The 15,972-nt window shown below is 41.7% G+C and overlaps 1 protein-coding gene across 4 annotated transcripts in view; it reads right to left on the reverse strand.

Annotated features, from left to right (window-relative positions):
• Nucleotides 1-5,134: 5,134 nt before the first annotated feature.
• The window catches only part of ANO5 (anoctamin 5), a 62,535-nt gene continuing 51,697 nt past the window's right edge, over nt 5,135-15,972 (reverse strand). For all 4 annotated transcript variants that reach the window (XM_055813550.1, XM_055813551.1, XM_055813552.1 and 1 more), the window contains 6 exons: nt 15,520-15,617; nt 14,076-14,206; nt 12,173-12,378; nt 10,917-11,098; nt 9,691-9,796; nt 5,135-8,846 (listed from right to left, as the gene is read on the reverse strand). In XM_055813550.1, coding sequence (XP_055669525.1) covers nt 8,625-8,846; nt 9,691-9,796; nt 10,917-11,098; nt 12,173-12,378; nt 14,076-14,206; nt 15,520-15,617 — 945 coding nt within the window. In that variant the 3' untranslated portion in view covers nt 5,135-8,624. The remainder of the gene's footprint in view (nt 8,847-9,690; nt 9,797-10,916; nt 11,099-12,172; nt 12,379-14,075; nt 14,207-15,519; nt 15,618-15,972) is intronic.

Below are 15,972 nucleotides of genomic sequence, written 5' to 3' on the forward strand. Positions count from 1 at the left end.
TTTCAGGATGACTGAGAACTCTGTGCCAAACACATGCCAAAAACTGGCATTTATTGCAGAATGAAGAAACTCGCCAAGGTAGCCTTATAGGAAGTCATAACTGTTCTCTCCAGAAAAGAAACTGAAGTTACCTTGGCTAGCATTCGCCCCATCCTCAGCAAACATCCCGAGCTCTTTGGAAAAGAGCTTGCTCCTGTGACCGCCTTTGTGCCCAGGAATGAGTCAGGTCCCTGCAATGACAGATGCGGGGATAAATCACTGCCGAGCAGTGCGTGCGCAGGAGGAGGGGAGGCTGTGCTGTGCACAGGGAGGTGTCTGGTTATGCTGGATCGACATTTGAAGCAGGGTTGAAAGCGAAGCAAATGCTCCAAATGATTTCTTTGCATTTAATTTTTTCCAGGTGCAAAAGCAGAGGAAAGCCCGCTTTTTCCTTCCCCACAGAATCAACCTCTTGGATGGCCTGTTTCAGTTCCTGTATTAACTGCTAATAAAATTGGCTCCTCTCTCCTAGGCAGGGGAGACTTGCTGACAGACTAGCATTTACATTTAAAGGCTTCTTCTACAGATCTGAGTATTAGCAAGTCTCTATAGCAGTTTCTCTGCATGGTCTGGCTTCAGGCCTGTCTGGTGCCTCAGTTTTTCTATCTTCTCTGGTTCGTGAGCCCTTACACTCCCATTTATTCACCCATCTCCCTTTTGAAGATAGTCATTAGAAAGGACTTCATAGGTCCTGGCTAAATGCCGCTCCCTCCACATACTCAGCAGGTAACTCTAGCACTTTGAACTTACAGTGTAAGTACAAAGCAGGTTTCTTTCTTGCTTTGATTTCCTCTACCCATGTCACCTCCTTCAGCGTTAATCACAGTAGTGACCACATTAACTAGGTCATCACCCTTGTACCAATTGCAGAAAGCACACTTCCATCTGATAAAAAAGTTGGATGTCTGTTGGTACATGGTGACTCAGCACATTGCGGCACCTAATTAAAACACGACTCATTGTGACAGGCTGGTTGTAGCCACAGTCACTTGCTATTTTCACATGAGTGCACAGCAACAATAATATAATGAAAAAGCATTGAGCCACGTATTGCTTACCATAAAACACACAGGATCTTGTTGTTCCCTTACTCAAAACATGAGATTTTTTTACATAGAAATTTGGAGAAAAATCCCTTCATGATGATGTATCAGACTGTCCTATATATATATAAAAAAAATAATAGGTAGAGTGCTGGGGTGTTTTATCTTTTCCCAAGGAAACACCCCTGGCACACCCCACAGCATCACATCTCCTTGTTTCTCTGGCCTGAACTTCCACACACCAGCTTCAGTGGAGCTAAGTGGCAGGAACCATCACTGACAGAGCACCCTGAGTTCTTGGCTGAGACTGGAGGAATAATTCTTGAAATGTTCATGCAGTGTGGCATCAACACAAATATCCTTCTTCCCAGCACAATGCTCTGTTGGCTGTCATGTGCCCCTTCACACTCTGCAGCATCTTGGGAGGATGTTCAGGAGGCAAATGAGTCTCACTTAGAGCTGAGAAACTGAAACCCATGCAAGGCAGCCACTGTTCCCACAGGAGTGGAAGTGTGACCTGGCACCTAGGATTGGGTGTTTGGTACTACTGCCACGTTACCTCCTGCACTGCTTCTGAGCAAGCCAAAAAACCTGTCATGACACAGAGGCAATCCTATGTGAAAGGGGAAAGCAAGGGAATCCTTCCTGACTGCAATGCACTTAGAGCAGCATAAAGTCCAGACATCTGCACGGAAATTTCCCAGCCCACCTACTCCAGCTGGGTTTTTTGGGTTTTTTTTACCCGGTTCTTTGTTACAGAAATGCTGAAGTCTTGGCCCCAACTGAAATTATCAGTACAGTTTCCATCAATAGAGACGGAGCCAGGATTTTGTCTGAATAATACAGATACCACAACCAGAAAACAGGCTTAGCTGTAGCAATAGTGTTTGCTGACACTCTACCAGCGGGCTAATGTCAACAGAAAAGTTTATTTAAGAGAATCTAATAGTAAAACTGGCTGTTATGATGAGGTTGTAACATGGCAGAGAATCCAGCTATCAGTTTCCCCTGCTAAAACCTTCTGTCTGGACTATTTTTATTCCTTTTTGAAAACTGATTAAAAGAGCCAGTAAGCATGCAGAGCGTGCTTCTTGAACACTGGCTTCTTAATTTGTTGCACCGAGCACTAGCCAAGAATAATTAGTGGAAGTCATCAGCATAGGAGACACACGGAACTAGAGGCCCTCCGAGACAGAACTTTTCCACCGAGGCTTTTCACTGCCGAGGAGGGTACGGTTCAGATGTGCTAGCAACATCAAGCATTTCAAACCTACTGTGGTATGGAAGGGACAACATACCAGAAAGGCTCATTTATTTCATACCTCTTGACTACAGAAGTAGTTGTGATGTTCCCTACATCTTTCAGTACCAAAACTGAAATGCTGAATAGTGCTGGATGTTTGGAACACCCAAGGTCAAAGCTAAGTCAGTCAGTAATTTAAATACAAATGTGGTTCTGACTAGCTAACAGCACCCGTTTGCTGAGGAGTTGAAAAAAAGAATTCAGAAGCATCATACCCTAACTACATGTTTCAGACTGACTCATTTCTGACTGAGAAAGCATAGTCACAAATTATTGCACAGGAATGTGCATATGTGCCTTCCAAAAATTGATATGGCTGCTGAATTTCACATCCTACTCATCCCCCAGCAGATTTCTCAGTATGCGTACTTACATAAAAAAACCCTTCCTGAGCTGCATCTGAATGATGTAAGTGCTGGGTAGAGACAACTGATTATTTAAAACCAGAACAAGATTTAATTTAGCTATTCCTTTTTAAGGACACCAAGACTATGCCGCAGAGTTGTTGTGACCACCCTGCGCCCGCAGGAAGACAGACAAGAAATAGTAGCTGTGGCTTAATGAGGTTACAACGGAATTTAAACGTTGTGGAAATTATTTTGTTACCGTTCCCACAGTAACGATCACCATCTTACCTCTTTCCATCTGTTTAGGGAAGGAAGGATTATCATGTCTAAATGAGCCCTTTGCGAGGGCTGCCTTGGCCCACTCTTGGTACAGTTCTTTGCCACACCAGCCATGAGGAACCCCAACCCCATCCCGTGTCTCGCAGCTGTGTGTTGCTCTAAACCTTCCAGTTAGAAGCCGGGCTCTCAGATTGCAGGAGCTGCCATTCGTACAGTCATGCTGACCTCAATGTATTTTCAGTGCCACATTTAAGGTGTTTTCAGAAACACTGGTTTTCTTTTCATTTTGAACATTTTGAGAAACATTAGACAAGATTTGTTACAGAGCCCACACTTGCAAAACAGACATGAAATGTGCAGACTTCAGATGTTGGGATATAATTTCTTCCACATCTTGCTATTCTTTTCCACTGATCTACCAGGGAAGGGGGTAAATACTTTTCTGCTCCTGTAAGTCAATGTATTTTACACAAGTTTGATTGAGATGTCCAGGTTCAAAACATTTCTTCTATTTCAGTGCTCCCTACAGTTCTTTGCATAGAGTGAACACAGATTTATTTTTAGAAAGACCCTTTAAGCTGGGTAGATGAAGACACTGAGAAAATCAGATGCCTTACCTATTTTTCCTATTTTTACCAGCCAAATCTTGGTGCACCTCTTCATTTACTGCAGAAGATAAATGAGTTAAGAGTTCCGAAGGGTAGCTACAATTTCTGTTCACGGGGAATGCCAAGTGTGTTCCCAGATTTGTGAATGTCTCACAAGCGATCATGCTACTTGTAAAACTTACTTGGCTTTGGATGAAGTTGTAACCCCAAATAAACTTTATTATCATTTACCCCAGGCCTCAGTGGCAGAAAGGTTTAAACTCCAAGAGCAAAGCTTGAATGCACCCGAATGCTTTCGTAATACATAAATATGCCCTATATCCTGCATAGCAACAGCACCTTCCTTTGCCTTCCTCCCCCTCTCCTCCCTTTTCTCACTTTCCTTTTGTACCACTTTCTTCTCCAGTTTTCTTAATGCTTCATTCCTCCTTTTGATACCTAAGTAAGGTATCTCACCTCAGTAACCAGCACAGTGGTAGTAGCATTAATACATAATTTACATAATTACACCTTGCTTGTTTTGGTCTTTTTTTTTTTTTTCATATAGACACGATCTTTTTAATCATATCATATGTTTCTTTAATTTGATTACTGCTATTGCATCTCTTAATTTATCATTTCAAAGTTACAAAAGAAATGACCTACCAAGTCTAGCAGGTGATCCTGTTCCCAGAGAAGTTCTAAGACAATGTAACAGGAGAGGTAACATGTGCTGATGCTGTCAATTGAGAACAAGTCATAAACTTGAATCCAGATTCTCTGTGATTAAATTCAAAGCCCTGCACTGGTGCCAAAACTGAGTTTTAAGAAAGATTAAAATATGCAAAGCTATCTACAAACAGTAAGACTTCACCAGTCCCTCGGAAAAGCTTTAGCTCTGCCATATTTTCCAATACATGCGCTCAACGCTATTTGAGTGTACATGTGAACCACTCGCGCTGCGTGTGAAAACTGCGTGTGTGACTGACTGAGAACTTGAGAAGTCACCTCAGGCCCTGGCATCGCAAGAATGAAAACTGTATCCCAAGAACGAAGGGAAAAGCTGCCTGGCTGGAAATGAATGTGTGTTAATATCCTGTTTGCACCGTACGTAAAGGAAGGTGAAAGTCCTGGGTCTGTTACACTGAACTGTGGTCTTCTAACATAAGGAATCTGCAAAGTTCAGTTCCCTCATAGGCTCTCACACACCTGTGCCATCTCGCTCCATGTGTGCTGCCTACAGCACATCCAGAGCTCAGTACAGGTTTTCCTTGGTAATTTATTCTTAAGAAAATGCAGGAAGACAGAAGAGACAGTCACACTGTGATTATCAAGTGGAAGACGGCAGTCAGATTGAGGCTTTCTTCAATAATCTGAATAAGAAACCTGTAAAGTTACAATTGGAGGAAACATACATACAACATCCAAATATCCTGCTGTAGGAATAATTTTCTCCATGAGACTCTGGGCATTTAACTTCTAATACTTCAGCTCCTCTCTGAATTCTTGAGATTTCAAAAGCAAGTTGACAACACATTAAAAATAAACACTGCTTTATTTGCCAGATTTAGATCTTATTAAATGTAAATATATGTTAGCTGAACACAATGTTTACAAAATTTATTCCAACATTAGTGTATCCTATATATCAGCAACATACATAGAAAACAACGCCACTGAGATCGCATGACGGTGCAAGTCAAAACAAGCCAGGACACAGAGAACAGTAGGAAAGTCCATCTATTTTCATTCTGTTCTGTTGTCTCAAACTGACAGTATTACATAAAAAAGGAAAAGCAGACTAACAAAATCTTCTAGAAAAAAACAGCATAGCATCTTAAGAGTAGCACTCTTATTTTGCAGTCATTTGCTTAGAACATACCACACTAAATCTTTCCAAGGTAAAATTACTAAATTTTAATGGGGGGAAAAAAAATATCCCTGATTTTATTACACTTGAAAGGCCAATTTTCTTTTTGTAATTCTAATGAAGCAATCTACTCTTGCTTACAGTAGTTCCAACCCAGAACTATCTTCACTTTGGTTAAAGGACACTTTCAGATACTTATATTAAACAGATCAAAATCAAAGTATTACAAGAATAAGCACGTCCTCAAACTGACCAGTCCATTTCTCTTATTTTTGCCACTTTCCAAGAACACTTCAGAGAATGAGTATGTATGTGAACCATTATCATCCTAATCACACCAATAATCTCTTGTGAAAATACTGCTTAATGACAAATAAAGCAAACTATTATGTAAAGAGGTGTTACTTATTTTGTTAGGTGACATTAGCTCTTAATATGAAACACATTCTCTTTTCAACAGTTTCTATATACAAAGTGCAATGATATATTTTTAAGATATATATATTTCTTTTCAAATAAGCTGATCCCAGATTTTTTCCACTTTCTATTGTATGATACATTTGCAGAACATCTGTTTGTATAGCAAAGTACAAAGTGATCTCAAAAAATAAGTTTGAAGGAAGCAAGAAGTAGGGGTCAAAACATCAACTGAAATTCAGAGTCTGCATGGGGAGCTTCTGCACATCAACGCCGTATCCCCAACTAAGGTATTTCCTTGTTTTCCTCCATCTTGCTGTTATATAGCATTGTTCATTCACAACACAACTGTTTTGCTGACATCTTTTCAAGTGTAGTGTATTAGGACACTTTATTACAGGACCTGAAGAAACTAACATTCTGTAAGCAGAAATAGTGCATCTAATGCTGAATTTTCCGATCGGTTTTCAGCTTCAATTAGATTGTACATTTTGCATAGAAACGTCACTTTGCATCACGTGACTTTACTGTTTGAAGCAACTGCTTGCATTGTTAACAGCAGCAAAACCATAATATCTAAGTTAGTTTAGTTAACAGTATATGTGTAAGAAAGCAGCAGCACAGTGCTTGCATTGTGTTAATTCTGGTGTTGCACAGACAATTATGGTGACTGATACTCTTCTTTGGCTTATACATTAAGCAGCAGAGCTAATTTATTTAAACATGTGTTCCTCCAATTAATCCATTACTTCAAATATATCCGAATATTCAAAAACACGGTCAGTTCATCACAAACATGGATTGCCAACAGGCTTGATTTACCAACCAAACTTACAGAATGAAGCTGAATAACTTACAGTAATGAGAAATGTACATCTGCCTCAACTCCTTGACTGGCAGCCAAACCATGCGATGTTTGTTCGAGGTAGGCACTTCAATATTGAAACTTTTGCTAATAATGACGGTTCTACTCAAGACATAGGTTTTAAACTCTGTTACAACATTAAGGTTACTAGCCAAGTATTCCAAGATGTAGGCTAGGTGTGCAAAAACAGGACACAAGAACCTTAAGTTGTGGATTCAGTAAACAGTACATCATTTGGCTGATAAGGAATACAAATATATTTTTTGTGTGTGTGTGTGTGTATACTTGCAAGGAAGTATAACTTTCAAAGTGCAAAAATAGTAAAATTTCTAAACTCTCCAGCTAGTGTACTTCAGCATGAGAGAGCTCAATAGCCTGGTGCAACTTCATCTAAGCAGTCCAGGTACGCTCTGCTCTCCACGAACAGTTCGCATACCACTAAAACAAAAGCGTGCCAGGGCAGGCACCGTTTGGCTAACACTGTACAGCTCCACGCGCAGGTTCACAGTATCACAGTGCCTGCGAGCACGCCTTGGAAACACGCATTTCCCCATAGTGATCGTTTTCACATCTTTTGCCAAATGCAAATAAACAAGGCACTAAGCATGGAAGTGTTGATATGTTTTAAATATACAGCAAAATCATAAAAATGCCTAACTGCTTCAAATTATAAAATGAGGGCACATTCATTAACAGCTGATAGCTACTTTGCACAAGTAGTTATTATATATTTATAAACTTGGTAATTTTGTAGAAAAGCCCCATGACAAAACAGAAAAAAAAAATCCTTCTTAAAAAGAAAGAAACACCCCAGAATGAAAACAAAACTCCCAGGATCCTATGTATAAGGACAGTAACAACGTAAACACAGATTATTTGGCATGCTTAAAATCTTCTGATTACAAATCCAGGTACAAACCATCCTGCTAGATCAACCAGTGTGGCGGTCCAGCTCCCAAGGCACTGCACCACACCACAGTGTGCAGCAAGTACAGCCGCACAGCTTCAGCCCTTTGGTGGCACTCACAGAGAAACCACACAAAGGAGTAGCTTTGGCCAAAACTAGTATCAAGCACTACCTTCCAATGGCAGGTTTTGAGACTGAGAAATAAATAAACTATATTTCTCCAAACTGTATAGATTTTTTTAAAAAAACCTGCAATTAGACGATTCCACAATACTTGCATTTAAAGAGCAAACTCTTTGGCAGATGAGATCTTTATGAAAACAAATTATGGAGTTCTTTTCCTTTGTTAGTATGTATTAACCAAATTCTGTGGCTATAAACAATTCCAAGTGGAATTAAGTCAGTATATTTTTTAAAATCAATTCTTTCTAAAAAAGTGTATAGAAGTTCAAAGCTGCAAACAAATGTTTCATAAGACATACTGGACAAAAAAAGCCCCAAACCCTTGTATCTGGAGTGTTCTCCTATTTAAATGATCATGTCATAAAAATAATAATTCTCAGCATTTTCCACAGCAGGAGTCCTCTATGTTATCCTTTTCATTCAGCTGGGATACAGCCTGGAGCTTTGCATTTAGCAAGAGGGGGAGGGCTTGGTGGTAATGACCTTATATCCTGTCAGCCCTTTGAAGGTAACATTCCCCGTAGCTGGAATCCAAATTCTAGTATTACAAGATTACACAATATTAAAGTGGCGGGTAAATAGAAAACAGTGCTGAAGTCATACAGTTAAGTAGACTTATTAAACCTAGAATGCTCAGTAAGACTTTTAAAGAAAAGTCTAAAATCTTTGGACTGAAAGCAAAGGGTTGAAACCATCCTATAGCTTTCAAGATGATGCATACTGAGCAAATCACAGATAAAAAAGCTAAACCAAGTTAAATCCCAAACAGCTGGGTTTTCTTCAACTACATTGCTCTGGATAACTCCATTCTCCCTTCTGTGGCGATGAACTCTTTTTCCGTGGCTCCTTTATCACCTTGACACAGTCTCTCCTTCAGTTTTTCAAGTTCATACTCATGCAGGATTTTCTGTGTTAAATATTTCTCACGTTTTATTTTTGCTTTTACGTCTGCAGGGACATCAGGAATCATCCATGCTACAAAGAATTTGACGATGAATACAACATGCTGGGGGGGGAAATAAAAAAAGGGGAAGACAGGGGAAATGTAACAGCTCATTACTGAATTAAACACCTATTGTTTTATCTAACACAAACCAGATCACAAACAGAACACATTGCCCTTATCTGTCCTGGAACAACACGTAACAAACTAATGTGTATCTGGTATGTGCATGAAGACTAAAACGCTTCCTTTCACGCAGAAACTTTAATTCCAAACCATTTATGAATTAGCAAACCCAGGAGGAAAGGCTCTGAATCATTAGCATCACTTTCTGATACCTCTGTGTGATTTCTTAAGAGAATTCACACAGCTGTGCTGTAACGCTCAGCTATTCAAAAATGGTAAGATACAGTAGGAAAAGTGAAGAGCACTTTATCAACTCCCTTTTCCCTTCAGAACTTGCAAGCCAGTGGCTTAATACTGAAGTGCTCGTTACCCAAATAATTGATTCAGCTATTTTTGGCCAATATGCATCGCTGTAAAACGCTTTCGGGATTTTGAATAGAGTCATCTCACATACAGCTTTTTAATGAAACCAGTAGGAGTGAAAGCACTACTCTTGGTGGTTCATGTCTCTTCCATCTGCATAAAGACCTTTTTTATTATGCTGTTTCGTTTCGATCAAATTTAGCCGACTCCTCAGCTGTTTTCACGGTTCTTACTCTGAGGTTAACTCCCTAAAGTTAAACGACTTAGTTACAGTAACCACTTAGGACACAAATACTTGGTATTACTTAGGGAAGAAACTATGTTATACTCTCAGCAATTCTGTTTTCTGTAACATTAGCGACTACCTAGAGAAACTACAAGGTACCAATTTCCGAAGGAAATTTTGTAGGGAACATACCTCCATAATAATGATAAAAGCCAGTTTTGCAGCAAGAATGTGCCAGAACTGCATGGTGTGTAAGTATTTCCTCTCATGGTCCGGAGGATATCGATAGTCTCTGTACCTGTTGGACAGAACAACATGCAAAGGTGAAACGTCACATTCAGTCTGAGACAGACTACAAGCTCAGTGACACTTACAGGCAAATACAGCTGTCACTTAAAGAACCTTTTCATCTTGTTTTTAATGGTCTGTTTCTTTTGGCAGAAAAAGGTTGCCTCTCAATTTGTTTCCATCCTATGTTTAAGCAAACACCCTCACGTTCACAGCAACAGAGTAGAAAGGAGGATGCGTGAGGAGTGAAATTTTGTACATAGGTTACTTTTTTTTTTCAGGCAATGATCACATCATACAGGACAGACTGATGGAATGTATCACACAGCAATGGGCAAGTGCTGAATAAATGTGACACACGTTGACAGTTTATACACTGGACAGATGCAGGGTTTAATGGAAGGACAGTCTTGAGTACGTGTTCTACACTTAAAGGTACAAGTAGGATAAAGACTCCTGGGGCTTTAAAGATAATACATCATACAAATGTAGCTGCTTCTTAAAGTGTTGGAGATTTTTCCTTTGGATCATTTGTTTTGGGAATATTTTTTTTCATGAAATCAATTTTTTTTTTTACCACGGACTTCTCCAAAGTTCTTCTGCAATTATTCTAGAACCTCCAATGCTTCTTCTAGCAAGAAAGGGCTATTTTTTTAATGAAAGCAGGATAGCCCAGATCCTTGGTGTTATTTAGCACAACAACAACTGATTTTAGATACTACCTCTCATTTTCAGCTTTGGAATCTAAACATCCCCTTAATAACACTTCTTGGTCCACTTAGGCATTACAGCCTAAACCCCTTTGAAAATATAGGCTGAAGTTTGCAACTTTAGGGACATAAATCTCCTCCATCACTCAAAGATTAATAGTTTGATTAAGTAAAAAAGCAAAACCAAACAAAAAGACATTAGCAATGAGAGTCTCAAACAACAAAAAGGTGATTTTTATTACTGGCATGACCTCTTACCATCTCAAGCGCTGCCTTGTTAATAGCTTAAATATTACCTCTCACACTTTAGAATGATGAGAACAACGTAATTTAATTTGTAGTACACTAAGATCTGCCTTGATTTCTTATGCTGTATTCTAAACAAAGTGGTAAAATATTTATTATTACACCAACACCAACCTGCATATGACAAAGTTTTCCGGATTCATTTTAGGCTTGTTTCTGTATGGAAAATCTGAGATTTGAAACACTGACAAACTATTGTTTATGTATCCAGACATAGGTGAGTCTTCACTTTCAGAATAAGCATAGTAGTAAACTAAACGAGGAATCATATCTGATGTGAATGCAACAATAAAAGCCTGAAAAAAAATCAGAGAAAGAGATTAAGGAAATGGTGCACAAAACTTGTGCTGAGCAGATTCATAAAGAGACTTTGGTACCGTGGCACTGTGGCATAACCCAGGATCTTTTAAGCAAGGGTGAGCAGCACGATTCGGGCACTTGACCTTGTAACAATGCTGACTTGCAGCCTCTGCTGCAAACACCAGCACTCAGTGAACAAAATACGTGAATGGCCCTTACAAGGGGCACCTAACACCAAAGATCGCCTCACACCAAACTGCCTTTTATCTGTGATAATGGCATTCCTTCATGAAAGGGGGGACATGGCTTTGAGTTCTTGTGAGAAAGGATCAACCCAAATCCAGTGTGCGATCACTTTAAGAAAGAAGGGGCGGCATGTTCTCTGGCTGTATTTAAAAAGGAAACATGGCTACCAGCACGTTTTGCCAGGAAACCTGAGACACTGAAGATGCTCAGGCACCTTGCTCACTAGGCAAGTGAAGTGGGTTTGTTGCCTCAGATACTTGCCGATCTGATACTGCTGAATATTCTACACTAAAAAGAGGCAAGTCTTTTGCTCAGCCGTCTACATTATACTTAAGATGAAATAACCAGCATAGCACTTAGTTTACAGTGTATAAAAAGCACTCTGAGACACTGCCCCCACACAGGGGCATCCAGAAGCAGATGAACGAGCAGAATTCCCACAGAACAGGCCTCATAGCGACAAGACAGAAATGTCATCTGGCTGACAGAATTAATCCACCTCTCCTGTCCCCTACGGTCCCCTCTGGGCAATCAAGTGTGCTTCATCAGACTAAGCTTCAGACCGGCTTGTGCCATTCCAAAATGCTGGAAAACACAGACAAGTGAATGAAAGGTTATTGTCCAGCGCAATGTGGACTGGGAGCTGCGTGTCGTCCACACACGGACAAGCTGAATCACCCAAAGGTTACTCTACAGAGATACGGTCAAACCTTGTGATAACGTGAATACTATTGATGGAGAAAAAGCATCAGCTGATTTTTAAATCTGCAAATTCCGAGTACACGGAAGAATCAAAATTGATGTAGCACAGTTAAGGTACTTACATTAGTGACAACAGACAAGATGGCCATTCCGTTCAGGATCTCCTGCCAAACTCCTATGCTGTGCGCTTTTGCAGCCACCGGTCTCCTGTACTGAGTGGTTAATTTCCAGGAGTCTACTCGAATCTCCAGGATATTATTCATCAGAGCAAGAAGGGGAGCCAGGGGAAAGGACGCCACGAAGAGCGTAATGAATCCAAACTGAATGACTGCAAGGGAGAAAAGAGAAGTGCCAAAATCTGCCCCTACAAAAGTACCCTCAGGATGCCAATGAAACACGCAAGTTGCCTCTAGCAGACTATGGGCAAACTTCTGCCAGGCTGCACAAGTCACCTCCAGCCCTGGCATGCGCTAAGTGGTGACTTGTCCCCGACCCGAGACTTTAGTCTCTTAGGGCTGCCATCCTGCAGCACCCAAGGGACATCTGGGTCCTGTCAGACGATGCTGCCAGCAGTGCTGGATACTGATTCTTTCACGGTGCTGCAGTTCTCTCACGAATGGCACTAACTGTAGGGGAATTGGAATGTACTCATACATCACATTTCTGCATTATGACAGGAACAAAACCAGGCTATTTTTCCTCTCCTGCAGTTTGTACAGAGCAAGCCTGTTCTCCTTTTACTTACCAGCTACGCTCCTAAATGAAAAAGAGGAACTACTTTTACTTCTATGACAACCTTACCTCCACCTACTGTTAATGCTTCAGTCAAAATATTAATACCAATTCCGTATTCAATAGTTCCACTGGGGAGCCTTAACATTAGTTTAAGAATTGCAAATAGAATACACGAATGATCTCTTTAGTGGGATGAAATGTTTCTGGGTACAGAATGTGACAGTACTCGGTGCCGAGCCAATACTGCCACTATATGTTAAAGATAGGAAATAGAACATCTTATCTGGTTTAGGCAGTGAATAAAAATAAATTCCCATACACCAGTCATCAGCTCTTCCATGATTTCAGTGATGAGTTCTTCATCTTAGACAAGCAACAAAATTCCTGTTAGCTTGGCAGCCCCAGGACATTGCTGGAGCATACTGCTTCAGTGCTGACTGAGGAAGAGTAAGGACATCTATTAACAGGCATGGCTGACAACACTGATTGAGTGTATTAATTTTGTAAGATCCCAGCCCTGTATGAACTACCATGTCCGAAGTGACAATAATAAAACTCCACACCTCTAGGCAATCTAGAGCATTTAGAATTATTTCTGTAGAAATAATACAACACAAAAATCCACTTCTCCACAAATTTTGTCCTTGTAATGGACAAATACTATTTTATGGGGTTTAGTGTCTTTTAGATTTAGTTTGGATTCAGTTTCTAGTTTTAGTTTCTCAGGTTTTGTAAACTCATTCCATACGCTGACGTGTTCACATTACCTTTGAAAAATCCTATTCTGTTACCCATGCTCCCTCTGCTGGTCTGCAGGACTGCAGCAAGGCACTACGCAGTGCAAACCTAAAACTCAGCGGATTCTCCCTGATCCAGTTTGTAGATCTCATATCTGCAGTACCCATCCTTACAGCCTATTTGGCACCCATCCCATACTTACAATTTCCACTGACATCAGCTGAGAATATGCCTGGGAACAAGAACAGAACAGACACCGAGACAGCTGGCTGCACCAAGAAAAATGTTCCCTGTTTAAACAAGGGAAACAAACGGTCTTTGCAGCGTTTCTGTGAAATTCTCTGCAGTCGAAGATGCAAAGGCAGCTTTTTTTGTTTTGTTTTGTTCTTAATCAGGCTGACCTATTTAATGATTTCCAGCAGTTAACTGTCTACTGTTTACCAGATGAAAGTGATGGCATCAACCCATAACTATTAATTGAGAAGCTTTTTTTTTTTTGTGTCAGCACAAGCCGTCTTGTCCTCAATTCCAAATGTGTATTTTTAAACTTACCCATTTCTAGATATTCATAGAACAGTCCTAAGGCTCCAAATATCTGCAAATCATGGTCTTGCTCCCAGCGACTGTATAAATTTTCTGGATTATTTCTGGCTTTCCGACGACCCCACCAGTTACAAATCCAGCTGTATATGCAGAAAAAAGTTACAAATGAGAGAAGCAGATCAAGTAGCCCTTTCTCTAAGCAAGCTCCTTGCAGCAACATGCTTTTACAAGCATGGCTTTCATAAAAAGAAGCCAAAAGCCTCTACAAAATGACTCTACTCAGAATTTGTGCTTGATTTACAGGGTTTTTTTCTTAGCCTCTTCATATGGCAATAATTTTGGTGGAACTCCAGGAAAAAAGGAGAGTTTACCACCTCTGGAAGAAGAGGCAGGCAACGCAGAATATAGCAGGCAACTATGAGGATGTTGTGAGGTTATGCAGGGTGAAGGTTAGAGAGGTGAAAGCCCAGCCAGAACTCAGGCTGGCCACCGCTGTAAAAAAAACCCAAAAGGTGTTTTTACAAATACAGCAGCAACCAAAAGAGGGCCAAGGATAATGTGCATCCTTTATTGGATGTGGTGGGGAACTTTGCCACAAAGGATGAGGAAAAGACTGAGGTACTTAAAGCTTTCTCTGCCTGTCTTTAATAGACCAGCTTCTCTCTGGGTACTCGGCCCCCCGAGCCGGAAGACGGGGACGAGGAGCAGAATGAAGCCCCCACCGTCCAGGAGGAAACGGTCAGTGCCCGGCTGCTCCACTTGGACACGCACCAGTCCACGGGGCTGGATGGGATCCACCCGAGGGTACCGAGGGAGCTGGCAGAAAAGCTCGCCAAGTTGCCCTCCCTCATTTATCAGCATTCTTGGCTAACCGGGGAGGTCCCAAAAGACGGGAGGTCAGCCCATGTGACACCCATCACCGCCGAGCGGGTGAGGGGAGGCCGCGCGTGCTGCCCACCTGGAGCCCAGTGGAGCCTTTGGCCCGTCTCCCCCAGCACCCCCTGTGCCAGCGGCTGCTGCCGGCCGGGCGGGCGAGCTCTGCGCTGGGGTCAAAGCTGCCCGGGCGGCCGAGCCCGAAGCGCGGGGGTGGATGGAGCCACCTCCCGGGGGCGCCGGGCACACGGGGTGTTCCCAGGGCTCCGTGCTGGGGCCAGCCCTGTGCCATGGCTCTGCCCACGGCCTGGGCCAGGGGGGCAGCGCCCTCAGCCAGCTGCAGGGGACCCCGGCCGGGGAGGGGGCACAAGGCTGGGGGGGCAGCGGGGGGGCTGGGCAGGCTGAGCCCATGGGCCGAGGCCAATGGCACCAGGTTCAACCCAGCTCTGTGACCAGTTGGACTTGGTGGTCTTAAAGGTCTTTTCCTACTGAAATGATTCTATGATTCTGCTTGTTACCACTCATCCCAAGAATTTCTTTTGTCTATAACACGGGCATCTTGCTGTAAGGGATAACTTACGGTACAATGGCCTCTTGGATATTTCCCCAGATCTGTTTGCCAGCCATGACTATGGTAAGCTGTGTCGTCAGTTCTATCAAACAGCCCGCAGGATCGCACTGGCAGAGACAAATTGGGGGTTAACAGACAGGAATAATGGACACTACCCACATAAACTATATTCCACTACTGTATAAATTAAAAAAAAAAAAGAGTTCTTCAAACTTATTAGGACAGTACTTAATTTTCATCTGGACTACCAACTAAGATGTCCTCTCAGGAAGGCTGTTATAGAAAGGCTTTCAGTGCTCAACGTGCTTGATAAAAAACACACCAAAACGTAATGGCCACTTAAAAGACAGTGTACTGTAATTCAGAGATGCTTCAGGCTGACCACTGTGCAGATACACAAAGACGGGGCAGCAGCATCTGCGTGCAGCAGCCACCCTGCAGCCCCAGCAAGGTGAATCTATG

Source organism: Falco peregrinus, chromosome 9 (genome assembly GCF_023634155.1).
Source record: "Falco peregrinus isolate bFalPer1 chromosome 9, bFalPer1.pri, whole genome shotgun sequence".
Taxonomy (NCBI): Eukaryota; Metazoa; Chordata; class Aves; order Falconiformes; family Falconidae; genus Falco; species Falco peregrinus.